General features: G+C 35.3%; 1 protein-coding gene across 1 annotated transcript in view; it reads left to right on the top strand.

The window, feature by feature from the left end:
• GPC5 (glypican 5) overlaps positions 1 to 14,317 on the top strand; it is a 1,102,001-nt gene extending 1,087,684 nt beyond the window's left edge. The window contains exon 6 of the mRNA XM_032864162.1: positions 13,106 to 14,317. Within this exon, the coding sequence (XP_032720053.1) occupies positions 13,106 to 13,263 (158 nt within the window). The 3' untranslated portion in view covers positions 13,264 to 14,317. The remainder of the gene's footprint in view (positions 1 to 13,105) is intronic.
• The last annotated feature ends 5,802 nt before the right edge of the window (positions 14,318 to 20,119 follow it).

Below are 20,119 nucleotides of genomic sequence, written 5' to 3'. Positions count from 1 at the left end.
AGGGACAGCACTAAAAACAGCAAGCAGAGCTACAGCATAGAAGCAGTAGTTCAAAAAATACCTGGAGCATACAGGAAAGAGAGTTATTTACTAATTTCAGAGTTCCCTGAAGGACTTCTCCAGGAACAAAGGACCTGGCAACCACCATTTCCCTCTCTTGCCCCCAGGATAAACATATGGTCACCTGCAGGGACCAAGATAGCACAAGCATTTACTATTAACTTACTTACATCACGCTCTACCCCCTCTAGCAGGGCCTGCCTCAGTCCCAATGCAGAAGCTACCTCCCCCCAAGAAGACCTGTGCAAACCTTGCCAACACTGAGTCTCCAAACTGCATGCTTCACAGGACCTCAGTCCCGGTGGCAGCAGCTGCACACCTCCCACTGAGGACATGTGGACTGTATACATGCACTTTGCAGAGTGACCCCAGTCAGCTCCAGTATCAGTGGCAACTGGGCATCCCCTATGGAAGAGAGCAGCACCACCTTGTTAAAAGTGCATGCCTTGGGGTGCCTGGATGGCTCAGTGGGTTAAGCCGCTGCCTTTGGCTCAGGTCATGATCTCAGGGTCCTGGGATTGAGTCCCGCATCGGGCTCTCTGCTCGGCAGGGTGTCTGCTTCCCACTCTCTCTCTGTCTGCCCCTCTCCCTACTTGTGATCTCTGTCTGTCAAATAAATAAATAAAATCTTAAAAAAAAAAAATGCATGCCTTGCCCACTACTTTCAAGAGCAAGAGACATAACTGACTTTCCTAACACACAGAAATAGGCAGTTAGACAAAATAAGGACAGAGGAATATGTCCCAAATGAAAGAATAATACAGAATCACAGCAAGAGACCTAAGTGAAACAGAAATAATATGCCTGATAAGGAATTTAAAGTAGTGACCATAAAGATACTCACAGACTTGAGAAAAGAGTAGAAGACATCATCAAAAAACCTTAACACAAAGAAAAATGAATCCTAGATGAAGGATACAATTATTGAAATTAAAAAATACACCAGATAGAATAAGTAGCAGGTCAGAAGAAACAGAAGAACAGATCAGTGACCTAGAGGACAGAGTAATGGAAAATAAAAAAGATGAGCAATTGAGAGAAAAAAAAAATATTCAAAATGAGAATAAACTTAGGGAACTCAATTACTCCATCAAGCATACCATTCACATTATAGGGATACCAGAAAAAGAGACAGAAAAGGGGGAAGAAAATTTATTTGAAGAATAGCTGGAAACTTCCTGATTTGGAAGATGGAAACAAATTCAGATCCAGAAAACACAGAGATCTCCGAACAAAAATCAACCCAAGGAGGTCCACCCCAGGACACACAGTAATTAAAATGGCAAAAAGCAGTGGTAAAAAATTTAAAAAGCAAAAAGAGAAAAGAAAACAGTTATGTACAAAGGAAAACCCATAAGACTATCAACAGTTTTTTTAAACAGAAACTTTGCAGGTCAGAAGAAAGTGGTATGATATATTTGAAGTGCTAAAAGGAAAAAATCTGCACCCAAGAATATTCTATCCAGCAAAACTATCAATTAGAATTGAAAGAGAAAGAATTTTCCAGAAAAAAGTTAAAGGAATTCATGCCCACTAAACCAGCCCCATAAAATACGTTACGGGGGACTCTTTGAGTGGAAAAGAAAGACCAAAGTAAGAGTAAGAAAAGCAGGAAGGACAAAATCAGTAAAAATAAGTATATCTGTAAAAATCAGTCAAGAAACTCACAAAATAAGAAGAAGTATGACACCATATTCTTAAAACATGGAGAAGGGTGAGGTAAAGAATGAATTCAAACTTAACCATCAACTTTAGACTGCTGTATACAGATATTACATACAAATCTAATGGTAACTGCATATCAAAAACCAGTAATAGATATGCAAAGGGTAAAGAGAAAGGAATCCAAGTATATCATTAAAGAAAACCAACTTATGGAGAGAGAAGAGAGCAAGGGAAGAAAGGAACAGAGAAGATCCACACTAAAAAAAAAAAAAAAAAAAAGGCAATATATAACTTTGAATGCATATGGACTAAGTGCTCCAATCAAAAGACATAGGAGCTCCTGGGTGGCTCAGTCAAGTCAGTTAAGTTAAATATGACTCTTGATTTCAGCTCTGGTCATGATCTCAGGATTATGAGGCTGTGTCCCACATGGGGACCTGCACTGGGCATGGAGCCTTCTTAAGATTCTCTCTCACTCTCTTTCTCTCTCTCTCAGCCCTTCCCCACCTCTCCCTAAAGGGGAAAAAAAGATATAGGGTGATGGAATGGATAAAAGTACAAGACCCATTTATGTGCTGCCTACAAAACACATGCCTGTTGAAAGTAAGGAGATAGAGAAACATTTATCTTGCAAATACATGTGAAAAGAAAACTGGGGTAGCAATACGTAATATCAGACAAAATCAATGTTAAAGCAAAGACTGTCACAAGAGAAAAAGAAGTACACTATATAATCCTTAAGGGGACAATCCAAAAAGAAGTTATAACAATTATAAATATTTATCCACCCAAAATGGGAATACCCAAATACATAAAATAGTTAATAACAAAATAAAGGAACTAAAACAATAATGGAAATACAATGATAGTAGGGGATTTTAACACCCCACTTTCATCAATGCACAAATCATCTAAACTGAAAAATCAAGAAGCAATTGTATTGCTTTTTTGACACCCTGAACCAGATAGATGTCTCTCTCTCTCTCTATATATATATATGTATGTATGTATCTATATATATATATGTATCTATATATATATATATATATATATATATATATATAGATACATATATATATTCAAGTTTACTTTTTAAAAGATTTATTTGAGATAGAGCACAAATGGGGGGAGAACCAGAGGCAGAGGAAGAAGAGGCTCCCCACTGAACAGGGAGTTGACATAGGGAGAAGGACCCTGCAGATTATGACCTAAGCCAAAGGCAGATGCTCAACCAACTGAACCAAGAAGTCAACCCTGATATATTCAGAACATTCCATCCTAAAACAGAATATACATCTTTCAAATGCATACAGATCATTCTCCAGAATATATTACACATTAGGTCACAAAATAAGTCTCAACAAATTCAAAAAGATCAAAGCTATACGATGCATCTTTTCTCGACACAACACAACAAAATGAGAAATCAACAACAAAAAAAATTTGAAAGACCACAAATATATGGAGGTTAAATAATATGCTACTAAATAATGAATGTCTCAACCAAGAAATCAAATAGGAAATGCAAAGGTACCTGGAGCCAAATGAAAACATAATCATCCAAAATCTTTGGGATGCAACAAAGCTGTTCTAAGAAGGACGTTTATAGCAATACAGACCTATCTCAAGCAGCAAGAAAAGTCTCAAATAAACAACGAAATAAACAACTAAAAGGAGCTAGGAAAAAAAAAAAAAGCCCAAATCTAGTAGAAGGAAGAAAATGATAAATATTAGAGCAGAAATAAATGATATAGAATTGAAAAAAGAAAAGAAAAGAAAAGAAAAAGATTAATGAAACCAGGAGCTGGTTCTTTGAGAACCAGCTACATTCATCAAAAGAGAGAGAGGGAGAGGACTCAAATGAAATAAAAAATGAAAGAGGAAAAATAAATAACATAAGGAAATACAAAAGGTAAGAGAATACTATGAAAAATTATATGCCATCAAACTGGACAACCTTAAAGAAATGGATAAATTCTTAAAACTGTGATGTTCCAAAACTGAATCAGGACAAAATAAAAAATTTGAACACTGATTACCAGTGATGAAATTGAATCACTAATCAAAAAACTCCCAAAAAACAAAAGTCCAGGACCAGAAGCCTTCACAGGTGAATTCTATCAAACATTTGAAAAAGTTAATACTTATTAATCTCAAACTATTCTAAAAAATAAAAAAGTGAAAGGAAAGCCTCGCACTTCAGTCTATGAGGTCAGCATTATCCTGATATCAAAGCCAGAAAAAAACACCACAGAAAAAGAGACCTACAGGCTAATACCTCTTATGAACATAGATGCAAAAATCCTCGATAAGATATTAGTAAACAGAATCCAACAATACATTAAATAAATCATTTATCATGATCTAGTGGGATTTATTCCTGAGATACAAGGGTGATTTGATATTCACAAATCAATGGGATACATCACATTAGTAAGATAAAGGATAAAAACCATATGATCACTTCAAGTGAAGCAGAAAAAACATTTAACAAAGTACGTCTATTCATATTAAAAACACAACAACAACAAAGTAGGTTTAGAAGGAACAGACCTCAACATAATCAAGGCCTTATATGAAAAACCCACATCTAACATCATAACGAGGAAAAACAGTGTTTTCCCTAAGGTCAGGATCAAGACAGAGATGACCACCCTCACCACTATTATTGAACATAGTACCAGAAGTCCTAGCCACAGCAATCAAAAGAGAAAAGAGAAGGGGATGCCTGGGTGGCTCAGCCAGTTAAGTGTCTGCCTTTGGCTCAGGATCCCTATGTCCCTCCCTGCTGGGCAGGGAGCCCACTCCCCCTCTGCCTCTGTTCCCCTCCCCTACCTGTGCTGCCCCCGACCAATCTTTCACAAATAGATAAATAAAATCTATTTTAAAAATTTCAATTTTTTTTAAAGAGAGAAAGAAACAAAAGACATCTAAATTGATAAGGAAGAAATTCATTTGCATTTCACATGGTACTATATATAGAAAACTCTAAAAACTACCAAAAACACGAAAATGATAAATGTATTCAGCAAGGTTGCAGGATATAGACGCAATGCACAGAAATCCATTGCATTTCTATACACTAACTACAAAGAAGCAGGAAAAGAAATTAAGAAAACAATCCCATTTACAACTGCACCAAAAATAATAAAGTACCTCAGAATAATCTTAACCAAAGAGATGAAAGACCTGTGTTCTTAAAAACTATAAAATGTTGATGAGAAAATTTGAGGATGACTAAACGAAATGAAAAGACATTTCATGCTCCTAGTTTTGAAGAACAAATATTGTTAAAATGTCCTTACTACCCAAAGCAACCTACACTTTTAACGCAATCCCAATCAAAATACCACAGCATTTTTCACAGAACTAGAACAAACAATCCTAAAATTTGTATGGAGCCACAAAAGACCCCAAATAGCCAGAGTAATCTTGAAAAGGAAGAACAAAACTGGAGGTATCACAATTCAAAACTTCAAGTTATATCACAAAGCTACAGTAATTAAAACAGTATGGTACTGGCACAAAAATACACACATAGTTCAGTGGAACAGAATAGAAAGCCCAGAAATGAAACCACAATTACATGGTCAATTAATCTTTGACAAAGGAGGCAAGAATATGCGATGGGAAAAAGACAGATAGTATAGGGAAAACTGGACAGCTACATACAGAAAAATAAAACTGGACTACTTTATTACACCATATACAAAAATAAACTCAAAGTGGACTGAGGACCTAAATGAGAGCCATGAAACCATAAAAATCCTAGAAGAGAACACAGGCAGTAATTTCTCTGACATCAGCCATAACAGTATTTGTCTAAATATGTCTCTTGAGGCTAGGGAAATAAAAGCAAAAATAAACTATTGGGACCATGTCAAAATAAAAAGTATCTGCACAGAAAAGGAAAGAACAAAACAAAAAGGGTAACTTCATTGAATCAGAGAAAATATTTGCAAATGATCTAACAAAGGGTTAGTATCCAAAATATATAAAGAATTTACACAACTCAACAATTAAAAAAACAAATTTGTCAAAGATTAATTGACTCCAATTAAAAGTGGGCAGAGGACATGAGCAGGTATTTCTCCAAAGAAGACATACAGATAACCAACAGACACAAAAAAGATGCTCAACATCAGACATCATCAGGGAAACAAATCAAAACCTCCTTACATCAGTCAATATGGTTAGTAACAAGAAGACAAAAAATAACAAGTGTTAGTGAGGATGTGGATAAAAAGGAATCTTCATGCAGTATTGGTGGGAATGCAAACTGGTATAGCCGCTGTGGAAGACAGTATGGCAGTTCCTTAAAAAATTAAAGATAGAATTATCCTATAATAAAGGAATGGATCTACTGGGTATTTATCCAAATAATGTGAACTAATTTGAAGAGATATATAACCCTTATATTTATTGCAGCATTATTTACAATAGACAAACTATGGAAGTAGCCCCAGGTGTTCATCTATAGATGAATGGATGTCCTTTATTGATAAATATGTGGTGTGTGTATGTATATATATATATATACACATACATGTGTATATATATATATACATACACACACATATATATATACACACACATATATACACACACACACATATATATACACATACACACATATATATATATACACACACATACACACACACACACTTTACCTATATTGTATATATATTGTATTTGTATATATAGTTGTATATATGTATATATATTATATTTGTATATATATTGTGTGTGTGTGTACACACACACAGTGGAATATTATTGAGCCATGAAAAGGAATGACATCTTGCCACTTAAACAACATGGGTGGATCTAGAAAGCATAATGCCAAGCGAAGTAAGTTAGTCAGAGAAAAAAATACCATATGATTTCACTCATATGTGGAATTTAAGAAACAAAACAAATGAACAAAGGGAAAAAGAGAGAGAAGCAAGCCAAAAAACAGACTCTTTACTGCAGAAAAAAAACAGATGGTTACTAGAGAAGAGGTGGGGGGAGGGATGGATAAAATAGGTGAAGGAGATTAAGAATACACTAATCTTGGCACACCTGGGTGGCTCAGTGGGTTAAAGCCCCTGCCTTTGGCTCAGGTCATGATCTCAGGGTCCTGCGATCGAGCCCTGCATTAGGGTCTCTGCTCAGTGGAGAGCCTGCTTCCTCCTCTCTCTCTCTCTGCCTGCCTCTTTGACTACTTGTGATCTCTATCAAATAAATAAAGTCTTGAAAAAAATGCACTAATCTTGATAAGCACTGAGTAATATATGGAATTGTTGAATCACTATATTGTACAGCTCTAACTAATATAACACTGTATGTTAACTACCCTGGAAATAAAATGTAAAATGAATTAATGAAACTGAATTTGAGGAACTAAATAGACATATTGCAAAGAGACATACAAATGGCCAACAGATGCATGAGAAAGCTAAGTGCTAAACATCACTAATCAGAGAAATGCAAATCAAAAACACTATGAGATGTCACCTCACACCCATTAGGATGGTTACTATCAAAAAGACAACAAATGTTGGTGAGGATGTGGAAAAATAAGGGAACTCATGTGCACCGTTCATAGGATTGTAAATTGGTTTGCTCGCAGTGGAAAACCATATAGAATTCCTTAAAATATTAAACATAAGACTACCATATGATGCATCAATCCCACATCTGGGCATATAACCAAAGGAAATTAAAACAGGATCTCAAAGAAATATCTTTACTCTCATGTTCATTGCCTCATTATTCACAACCACCAAGATAAGGAAACAGCTTAAGAATCCATTAATGGGAAAATATGTGGTATATATACACACAATGGAATACTCAGCCATGAGAAAGAAGAAAATTGTGCCATGAGACAAACAGGAACATTATGCTAAGTGAAGTAACTCATAGAAAGACAAATACTGTATCATATCATTTATATGTGAAACCTAAAAAAGATTAATCTCAGAAACAGTAGAGTGGTCATTACCAGGGACTGGGGCTAAGCAGTGGTGAGGGAAATGGGGAGATGTTGGTCAAAGGATATAAATTTCCAGGTATAAGATAAATAAGTTCTGGTGTTCTAGTGTGAAGCATGGTGATTATAGCTATAATACTATATTATATACTTGAAAATCACTGAGAGATTGGATCTAAAATGTTCTCACCACAAAAAAGAAATGGTAATTATGTGACATGATGAAGAAGTGTTAGCTAAAACTATGGTGGTAATCATTTGCAATATTTAAGTATTTCAAATCAGTGTGTTGTATACTTTAAACTCACACAATATTGTATATCAGTTACATCTCATAAAATATGGGGGAAGAAAAACTGAATTAGAGAAAATTTTTTATAATTTTATAATCTGTACTCACTTAAATTCTCAATTTATTCATTCACCTAATTATTACCAAATGCCTACTAGGTGAACACAGAAATTAATGAGGGATACCCTACTCTAAAGAAAGTCAGCTATAGACTATCAGATTTCAAATACCCCTAAAGCTCATGAAAGTACATATATATATAAAATTATATCAGATTTTTTTTCTGTACCAATATCTACTCTTTGAATCATCTGTAATAATGTGTGCCTTAGTTTTCCTAACCCAATTTGCTAATAACATTTATTTTTTATTCATTGTACAGATTAATATTTTGTGAATAAATATTACACATTTTCTTAATATTCCCACAAAATTACCTCATAAAAGTGGAATTATTGGGTTAAGGAAACATATATTTAAAAACATTTTTATTTTGGCAAATGCCCTAAAAAGGGGGTTGTATCCTTGACAAAACTATTATCTCAGGGATGCCTGGGTGGCTCAGTGGGTTAAGCCTCTGCTTTCAGCTCAGGTCATGATCTCAGGGTCCTGGGATCGAGCCCCACATCGGGCTCTCTGCTCGGCAGGGAGCCTGCTTCCTCCTCTCTCTCTCTCTGCCTGCCTCTCTGCCTGCTTGTGATCTCTGTCAAATAAATAAAATCTTAAAAAAAACAAAACAAAACAACAACAACAAAAAACTATTATCTCCTCTCTGCCTTGCCTTTGTCACTGAACATTAGATAATTGATATGATGTGTAAAATGATATTTATTTTCTTTCCAACAAAGAAAGCTTTTCATTATTTTCTTAGAGATAAATTAACTTTTTATCTTGTAAATATCCATGTACTTTCTTTCACCACCTTTCTATCGGGATTTTTGTTGTTTTCTTATGGATTCTAAGAACTCTTTCTGCGTTAAAGACATTGCTGCAAAATGCACGGCAACATTTTCTCCACTACCCTACTTGTCCCTGTACTTTACTTTTTCATGTTGCACAGAGATTATTTTTTAAGATGTTAAAGCTATTACTCTTTTATTTTACAGAGTCTGCCCAAAAATCTACATGCTTTCCCCCACCTACACATAAATTAAAAAAAAAAAAGTGTATGATTTGTCTGCTTTCTCGTTATTTCTACTTAAGTCTTTGGTCTCATAGACACTTCTTTTAGAAAATTCTCTGGTATAAATATCTACCTCATTTTCCAATTACTTAATCAATTAGTCAATACTGTATTTTGACTAACCCTTCTTTCTCACTGAAAATGCTGTCATTTCAAAGTTCCGTAAAACCGAAGTCTTGTCTAAAGTCATCCAGCCAGACTGTGGCAGAGCCAATGTTTGACTGCAAGTTCAGTGCTTTATTTGTGTAGTGGCAAAGAACATGGTGCTGGGATCAAAGAGAACCACATTTGACTGAGACACACCTGGGATTTCACTACAACCACGTTACCTTGAGTAGAGTACTACTCCAGCTCCTAATCTGTTTAATTATCTACCTATCTAACTAATAATCTAATTAATTCTACCTACCTCATTCAACTGTGTAAAATCACATCCTCCAACTTATTCATTCAGTGATATTTATTAAAAAGCACACTATGAAAAAAAAAGCACACTATGTAATAGACATTTTTAGACCATTTGTAGAGACAAATTATTTGACTTTGTTGAATTCAAATAATGACCTATAATCCACTCCCAGCATTTCAATCTGCCCTACACACTCATCATTGGTAGAAAAGATTGGCTTTATTTTTTTTTTAAAGACTCAAAGTATGAAGAAAAAGTCCATAAGTGCATAGTGTATGTTCAGTCATCAATGGCTGTAGAAGGGAAATTTTGTAAATGAGTGACCATATTAAGAATTAATTCTTACCCATGTAATTTTCCTTATTAAAAATAGATAATAAATTATCTTTAAACATAATCTTCACTGTTCAGTGAAGCTAAGAGAATTTTTTGAGTATGTGGATAGATTAAGGGGAGAGAGAGGAAAAAAATGCCCACATTTCCCTGTCACAAGGAAAAGGCTGGCATATGCATGGTAAAGAAAAGCAGCTAATGGGACACTTGGGTGGTCTAGTCAGTTCAGTTAGGCCTCTGACTTGATTTCTGCTCAGGTCATGGTCTCAGGGTCTTTGGATCACGGAGTGTAGGGCTCTGCACTCAGAGGAGAGTCTGCTTGAGATTCTGCCTTTCCTTCTCCCCCGTCCCTCCCCTCCATGTGCGTGCATGTGCGTGTACCTACTATTTCTGTCTCTAAAATAAATAAATCTTTCAAAAAAACACAGTCCTCTCAGATTCATCAAGTTATTTTGATTCAAAATTTGTTAATTTTGATTCAAAAACAGTTTCCTTGCCACATGAATTCTGAGTACTTACAGTTGCTTAAGACACAAAAGTAGCACATAATCCCAATCTGTGGGATTATGTTCCCAATTTGGGTTAAATGTTGATTTCTTAGTCCCCAGCAAAGTGCTTGGAATCAGCACAAGTGATCAGAACAGAGACTTCCATATTTGATGCCTGCTTCCCCTGCTCACATGTTACTTAACCTTCCGGCACTTCAGATTCCTCAGCTATAAAATCAGGCACAGTAACAGTAACGCCTGCATGGGATTATCATGAGAATTAAACAAGTTAATATTTGTGAAGTGTTTGGAACAATACTGGCACCCTAGCATGTGCTCTATAAATATTGCCAAATAAATTAACACATGACACTTCCTTTGTGGCGTCTTCTCTGACCAAGCTACATATATCCCTTTTACATACCCCATAGTACCAACCATCAGGCATGTACCCAAATTTTAGTAGTATATTTATTCTTATAATAATATGACTATCTATCTTTCATCACCAAAGACAGAAATATGAACTTATTGGCATCTTGTATATTGCTATGATGTATAAAAAGATTATTCAAAGATCACTTTTTCTTTAATATATTAATGTAATAAATTCCCAAACTGATTTTTTTTTCTTTTATGGCTCTTTGGTTAATATTTGGTATAATCTACAAGCTCAGTTAATTAAATCCCTTTAAGAAAACCATCTTTGGGGGCGCCTGGGTGGCTCAGTGGGTTAAGCCTCTGCCTTCGGCTCAGGTCATGATCTCAGGGTCCTGGGATCGAGTCCCGCATCGGGCTCTCTGCTCGGCAGGGAGCCTGCTTCCTCCTCTCTCTCTCTCTGCCTGCCTCTCTGCCTACTTGTGATCTCTGTCTGTCAAATAAATAAATAAAATCTTTAAAAAAAAAAAAAAAAACCATCTCTGCATCAAATAATTGTGGGGCTAGCCTTCTTCGCATGCTCAGATTTCTTAACAAATGTCAAGACCACATTGTGATTTGACCGGAAACTGTAGCCTTCACTGCAAGGCTCTCAAAGGGATCTTTAGTTGTTGTCATATAAGTATCATCTCAAGGGTCCATCATCTTTAGAACTATTACACTTATTAATAACATCTCTACTCAGTTGTGAAAATGACATCTGATTGAAAGTGGGATTGCCTGGCTTGCAGACATAAGGCTTAACATCTTTCTACTTACATATTTTTACTCATTTTGATACGCCTGAACCCAGACCAGTGGCTGGCTTATGAATGAATGAAGCTCAAAAAGGCATAAGAAAAAGTTACTCATGAATCAAACCCAGATACCTCTTCACGGTGCTTTAGAAAAGAAAAGTAAATCCCTTCAAGCTCAAACTTCTACAGTTATCTTGGGGAAAAAAAAAAGATTTTTTTTTAATTGCCTAAAGTCCTCATAGTTCCTTGTTAAGCTCTGGCTATATCAAGAAGTATAAAACCATGACTAAAATATTCACACTCTAGTCCCTATTTAAAAAAAAGAAAGAAAGAATCACTAGTTTATTCATCTTGGCTAATGACACAGAAGGGCAAAACAGGTACCCAAACAATGAATAATAATGTAAGAGCTCAGACTGTAAAAATCAATACGTCAGATCAGTAGAGCTGTGCTTCGTTTTAATGTTCTCATCCCTGAATGCGGTAGAGCTTACCTTCTGAATTATACACATGTATTGACCTAATTACATAAATATTGACTTTTTCTTATATGAACATTTTTTTCAATCTCCCTCTAATTACAATGTCAATATTTATGGCTGTAGCAACACTGAATTTAAACTTTATTGTGACTGATAGTGGCATGCCATGAGATATTTCAGATGGCCACATGGTCTCAAAACGTTGCAGGTACTACCTAGTAAATAAGTCAGTAATTTCCTACATATATCATAATAAGGTAAGTTTCTTTAAGAAAATGATTATTTAATCCCCAATAATTTGGGGGCTGGTCTCCTCAGCTTCTCAGGTTTCATAGCACAAAAAGTAATAACCAGGATCTGGATCTTGGTCTATAATTTTACCTACTTTTATTTTTTTTACTCAAACACTTCATTCTTAACTTTAATCTCCACCCTATTAACAAATTCTTTGCTCTGTTGACAGATGTCTACAACCATCCTCATAGCCATGGATGTGTGTAAAGGATATCATTTAATATTTATTATTCTTTGATCTTTTTCCAATAAGGAACATATACATAGTTCAGTCTAAAACAGAATACAATCAGTATAAGTTCTACTTTTTAAAAATGTCCTAATTATTTCTCCTTACATGGTTTTATTTTCACTAGAAAGATTTCACACAGTTACTGCAATTGTTGTTACATCTCTGAGGCAAGCAATAGTGCCATACCTCAGGACATTTTAATTAAATTTCTTTTTTTTTTTTTAAACGAATCAGTGGCATTAGGAAAATATTCCAAGTGCTTTAAAAACCTGGAGAGCTTTTCATTTTGCTTTTGTAATATTTTTGAGAACTCCCACTCAAGGGCCTGTGCTCTCTCTAATTTAAGAAGAGCAGAAGTGCCTGTGGCACATTAACCATTTAGAGTTAGGCGAACGCGTGGGGAAGGCTAGGATAAAACAATGGCGCCAACATTTTGGGTTTAAGAGCTGTTCTAGACACATCATGGGGAGCTGGTCATGCATTATCCTGTGTTTTCTTGTTTGCTTCTGCAGGGATGCCCGAGGACGTGAACCTCAGTGACGTAAAGCAGACCCATCAGACAGGCCGAGGTAGTAGGTTAGATACAACGGGAGCAGGATGTTCCACAGCAACTGAATCTACGGCATTTATGCTGCTGGGTGTGGTAATGTTCCTTCCTTGGCTTTGGTAACTGAACTCTTCCACCCTGATACACCTGTCTTCTTGGAGTCCTAATTTCTCCCCTGTCTTCACCTGATTGGGATAATAAGTCTTTGTGAATGTAACAATTCTATTTATGAAAAGGTATGTCACACTCACTTCTTATAAGCCAAGTGGGAATGTTCACAAAGTATCTAGAAATGATAGGCTGTTTGAAAACATGTCTTCTAGGATTCTAACTTAAGTCTCCTTCAATTCTAATGTATTAAACCTGCCAATGTGAAGAGCACAGAAGAGACTTTGAATACAGATTGAGTGTATCTGTAATTTTACTATCTTTGATTCTAAACTCTTTATAAAAGCAAAATGTCTTAAATGGAAAGCATATTTGTAGAACAATGAAAACAGCACATAGTGTTTCTTAAAATATTGAAATTAGAATTCCATTAAATGAATCAAAACAAAGGATGGCAAGTAGTATGCATGAATTTTCAAGAGTCTTCCATTTTTGCAAGCTATAGGAAGAAATTACTTGAAGTCTGTAAGTTATAGAGTAGATTGTTGAGGAGCATTTCATGTAATTTCATTGAAGCTTGATAAATTTTATCCACTGTAACTTAGCCACAGACAAAACTTAACCTAAGTATTTTGGTGGCATCTGACCTGTATTCTAGTACATTCAAAATGCATCTTTGGTATTGAGGCTCTTTTCCCTCTTTGCCTAATGGATTTAGCCATGTTGCAAACACACATCTGCTTTGGGAATATCTCTAAGAAAGCTATTAATTATTTAGTAAATAACTTGCAAAATGATATATTCATTCATCCTCCAAATATTATTTGCTATTTTCTTAAATCTTGATATTAAATAATTGACTATCTATACATTTCTAAAGTTCCTATGAATATCTAAAGACATGTACTAATACAGAAAATGTAGCACACAATGCTTTAGCTCTTTTTCTATGCACATAAGCAGAACCGCTAATCCACAGTCCCTGATTTCGCAGTTGTGATAAGATGCCTCAGCAGACCCCGATTAGGATATGTCTATCATTGTACTTAAGGAGGAAGTGATAAGTTAGCTTTTAAGAAGTATCGTAGCCAGTTGGTAACCAGAAAATATTATTAATACAAAGTGACGGAATCGAAAAGAGAAGGACTGGATTTGTAAATGTTTTAAAAATCAAAGGAATTTAAAATGACCTCTGAGGAAAAGTCAAAGAGGACTCAATCGACGGCAAATATTTGTAAGGTGAAATCAATCTCTCCAAATCAGGAAACCGTATATGATCAAATCATGTTCTCTCATGGGTTCTAAATTAACCAAATGATCTGACAATTGTCAATTTAAACTACGGTATGTTTAAACTGCCAAGTCAGATTTTATTGCCTGTTTAAACAGACTTCAAAACTGTGTTATTCTACCTGCCAGGTCTGACTGCCATTTCCATAGGCTTCCATTCCAGATCTTAAGATTTATCCGATGATCTACTTGGTTTATAACTCATTTGCACCACCACGCTCCACAAATTATAAACGTCAACTCATATTTGTCTAATCTTTAAGCTCAGCTCATTATTTAAATAAACATGGAATACGAAGTCACCCATTTGTGACACTCCTGTCCAAGTCATGTTTGGTTTGCTCTGGCAAAACTTCTTTCCCAACCTTAGAGGAATTTGGAAGACAAACTGAAGGGCATAGTTCAGCAGACTAAAATGTTTCTGGATTAAATAATATTATGGGAGATAATTTTCAATGTGGCAGGAGATTCATAAAAGCAGAGTAGTAATCACATCAATAGTATGAATGAACTTTTTTATCAACTAAATTTTACATCCTCAAATGAGTGTTGTCTACCTTCAGCTAGGCACGCTAGAGACTGTACATGTCGTAACATTGCTCCTCTAGCTTAAAACATACATAGGCTTTTAGAATTCCTTTAAGAGCCTAAAGCATATCTTCTAATATTCTCAATGAGGATATTCATTCTTTAAGACTCTACTCCATAGCGCTGTATGTTTGACCAGTTCTTCATAATTTAAAACTCTTTCAAATGAAATAGAGTATCCCATTTGACCTTCCTTACCCCAAGAATGGGCTCATTTTTTGGCCAATAAAAACTGCAACATGGAGGGTTTTTTTGGTTTTTTAAATATGTCTCTGAATGCTTTTCTGAAGTCTTCCATAAGTCTAAAAAACTTTGATCAATGGTAAGATTTTTGAATATGTGTCTACTTTCTAAGAGGACTTAAAGGATAACATCCAAATGAATGTATATATTTTATAATATCACTTATAGCTTTATAGTCATATCTTTCACTTCAATCATTTAAACAAAGCCTTTTGGTTAAATCTTAGTTATTTCTATATAAATTTATGTGATCCTGGAACAGTGTAGTGTTATGTATGTATTAGAGAAGAATCAGTTAACGATTTGAGCTAACACTTATGTGGCTATAGCACCATGATCAGTGCTTTTATGCATAATCTCCTTTGATGCTCCCAATAACATTATCACCTCCACTGTATCGATGAGGATACTGAGGCATACAAATATTATGTAATTTGTCTGGTGTCATACAGCTCAACACAGTCGAATCAGTGGGTGAACTTAATGTCTCCAAATAAACTATATATGATCCTGGTTCAAAGATAGGATAACTCTGGAACAGTCGTAAAGAATCATGAGGTTACCAAAAAAATTACTCAGAGGTACTTTAGGTCTCCAAACTTGGATTTAAAAAACAAGTTCAATTTATTGTATAATTATAATTGTATAATTATAAAACTGCATACTAGTGCAAAAGCATAAAGAAAAGGAAATGTAAATATGAACTTTTTTTCAGTACCAGTCATTGCCCTCCCACGTGTGGAAAACCCATTTGAACACATCAACCCCCCAAAATAAATCAGCTACCAAAAATAAGAAAGAAAATGCACACATTTTACAACTATCATGAAATTCCTTTTCTGTGCAACTGAAGGGTATAAAATATTTCTTTAGCCATAAGGCACAGATGGCATTTAAAAAAAAAAAAAAAAGGAGGCATAGAGGAAGGAAGAAGCAGTGAGGAAGGCAGGGAGAAAGGCAGAAAGTGGCAGAATATTATTTTTAAAGACCTAGATTTGCCTTTTTATCTTCTATTTGTGCAGGAATGTCTTATCAATGAAATAACGTCTGGAGTGTTCTCTTGTCATTAAAGGATAGAAGTTAATAAGCTATTTCTTCCCAAACACTCAGATTTCTCTGAAGTGCTCAATGATGATGCTTTGAAAAGGACTCAATTAATTTATTGCTAATTGTTTTCAATCACTTAAAATATTGTTTCCATCATCATAACCGTTCAGGTACATAAACAATTGTTTCTTCTTCTGTGAATGAATTCAACCTAGACTTTTGTTATTCTATGAGATATTCACAGGGTAGTCTGTGATATTAGTATTTCTTTATATTGCAAAATTTAGTAGCTTATCTAATGACATGGGTTGTATGAAAATTCAGAAATAATTATTAATGTTGTTAAGTATGACTTTGGGCATATCGAGTTTTTCTTTAAATGGAGATTGTTGTATATTAATTATTTCTGATTAAAATATAGATAAAATAACTTGCTCAGGTTGAAAGTCTGCTTTCTTTGACTTTGCTATAATTCCATGGTGACTGAAGTGGTATTATGTCATTATTTTATAAATGCAGATTTAATCTAATACAGTTCTTAAACTATTCACTCTGCTTTCATGTGCAGAAAACTACTAAAGAATTTCTTCACAATATAATTTATCTTCATAGTAGAAACAACAATAATATTTGGAACAGGGAGGGATGGGATGAATATTTCTGGATAAATTTGCACACATGATTCAAGAGTCTCTCACCTTCTTGTACTTACCAACTGTCACAATGGAATCATCTTTACCATGAAAGATAGGAGGTCACACATCCCCCAAATTTTTTCTTTGCCTATATCAAAGATCAAGAGGAAGAGGAAGAAAAGGAGATAGAAGAATTTGAAATCCCACAGAACTAAAAACAGAATAGTAAAGATTTAAAATAGTAAATAAATAATTAAATATTAAGTCAATAGTAAATATTTAAATATTTGACAACAGAAGGGATAGGATTGACCCATAGGACTAATTTGAGTAACCTGGTAACTAAACTAGTAAATCCCTATTTTTATTAGTTTCCATACCCACTTTTGAGAAGCACTGAACTAGAAGAAAGGAAGCATCTTAGAAGGAAAGCGACAGGGAGGAGTCTCTGATTTCCGAGATTACCTAGTGAAGACCAGCAACATAAGAAAGAAAAAGAGCCGATTGCAAGAACAATGCTGTGAGCAGTACAATTTGTGCACATGTCTTATCCTAGGTCTTTAAGAAATCTAGGCACTGACCAGGTGAAGAATTTTCCAACAGTAGCAGTTTCCTCAGAATGAGGTTGAAAGACCCACATAGAACCAAGAAAGACTCCAACTCCATAACTGTGGTCAAAAGACTTCCAGAACACAATTTACAAAGTCACTGTCCTTTTCCAATTCACCATGCAAGTTCATTGTTCTACCTGCTGCCCAAGAACATACCTTCACACCCTATACACATTTTCTTGCTGTTCTATTTTTTTTTTTTAAGATTTAATTTATTTGTTTGTCAGAGAGAGAGAGAGAGCACAAGCAGGGGGAGCTTCAGGCAGAGGCAGAAGCAGGCTTCCTGTTGAGCAAGGAGCCTGATGTGGGACTCGAGCACAGGACTCTGGGATCATGACCTGAGCAGAAGGCAGACGCTTAACCAACTGAGCCACCCAGGTGTCTCTGTTCTATTTCTGTTTTAGTTTCTTATCTATAAAATTGAGTTAAGTGTATCTAACTCAAGAGTTAGAGGACTATATAATGCAACATGTTAGGAATTCTCCTGCCTCACTACACGCCTTAATAATTTATGTTTGTTCCTTTCCCATTAAGGCTTCTGTTCAAATGCACATGTTCCCAGGATGTGACAATGACAAAACATTTAGTTATGGATTCTGCATGTGGATAAGCTTTTGAATTAGCTTGAAATTAAGTAGAGTTTGGGAGGGAAAGGAGAAAAAGTGCAGAGAGAACCTCTCCTGCCTGATTTCATATTTCAAGTTTTGCTTAGCTTCATCCTGGCTACAAGGCAATAATGTTGTTGAAATATATTTTAAAAAAATATATGGGGAGTTAGGGAGTGATCTTGTTTTCATTGATTTTAAAGGGCTGTCTCCCTGACCCAGTGTTTACTTGTGAATTGGTCTCTGTGAACAAATTGAAAATCTCAACCTCCCCATCCTGCTTGAAAGCTTACTTGACCAGCATGTTCGGACCGCCATGTTGGCAACTATCCCTTGGGGCAGAGCACAGCCCAAATAGAGGTGAGAACCAATTGTCAATAAGCAACAGTGCGTTGCTTGATAATGAACTAAGTTTCACCATCAACTTGATATTTCTGAGTTGCCAAATCACTTCCTTAGGTATATGTTGCTAATAAGTGACAAAGCAAGTATTCTAAATTGAATTGAGTCTCAAAATCTTTCTTTCTACTGTACCATCCAGTATCCCATGAGCTCAAAACACTTGATTGGTCAGATGATTAGGATGGCCAACTTGTAGATTTTGAAAGTTATTTTTAATTTTTTTCTTATTACATTTACTTTTATTCCCATGTAGTCTCTCAGATATCTTCTTTTTCTTTTGTCTTTCTTTCATCACAAACTTAGCTCTGGTGATAAGGTAAGCATCCTGAAGAGATTCCATATGCTAGATGCCCTAGTGCGGCCATCTGATAGAGAGATTGGCTCAATCACGGACTTAAAATCAGCCAAAAATGCTGGGGAGACCAGAACAAACATAGCTTCAGAGGTTTCATACTAATTTTCTGTATGACCTCCGGCAACTTCCATACCCTCTTTGAACTACAGTTCCTCATCTGTAAAATAATGTGCTTGAGCTAAATGGGCGATCCCTAAAATCCCTTCTAGATTTCCAGTCTTTAAACAGGAAACCTTGACGAAGCTATAGAGAGCATTTATTTACTTGATATCTTCTGTTAAAACCTACCATTACTTAATATATAAAAGGTGCTTTTAAAAAAGTAGTGGATAAAATGTAATTTTAGTTACAGCTTTATGCTTGTGTCTATAATTCAGATTTCTTTATCACACATAGAGATGTGGCTTTTCTACATACAACTGAGTGGGATAATCTTTTTACAAGTAAAGGGAAGAATAGCTAACACAATTGTTCTACAGCTTTCATTCACTGGATAGGACAATACGCCTAAGCAAAGAAATCTATCCTGTCATTTAATACTTAGCAACTAATTGCTTTTTGTTTTAGCTATTCTTACAGGAGATGGAATCTGGCACCTTCACTAATTCAGCTGTGATACCTCACAATATTTAAAAACAAATAATAGAGTGACTCCACTGAGAGACCAAAAGATAAAAGGGTGTGGAAGCAAGAGATGAAGTTATAAAAGTTAGTTTGACAGTGTTTTCTCTTCTCGCAGATTTTCCCAGGAGACCCTTTTAAATAGGCCTAAACAAATGTTGTTGCCTCTGATGATTTATTGCAGAACAAGCTGACAGAGCACAGAAGCATGTTATCTGGTCCCCTGTAGTGCAGGGGCTAATTCAGAAAATGAAGAAAAGACCAGAAGTGCAGCAGTGGGAGCAAATGCTCTGTATCACTCAGCGAGTAAGCAGATGGAAGCTTAGAATCACAGCTTATTTAAAAATACAGCTCTTAAACATGGTGTGTGGGTAATTTTAGTATTTTTTCTTCATTTATAAAAAAAAATTAATGAGAATCTAAAAATTCCATCACAGATGGTGACTGCAATAAATTTATAATAAATATTTTTTC

This window comes from Lontra canadensis, unplaced genomic scaffold, assembly GCF_010015895.1.
Source record: "Lontra canadensis isolate GAN:19392208 unplaced genomic scaffold, GSC_riverotter_1.0 scaffold26, whole genome shotgun sequence".
Taxonomy (NCBI): Eukaryota; Metazoa; Chordata; class Mammalia; order Carnivora; family Mustelidae; genus Lontra; species Lontra canadensis.
The sequence above is the reverse complement of the archived record's forward strand: the minus strand, read 5'-3'. Positions and strand labels throughout refer to the sequence as shown.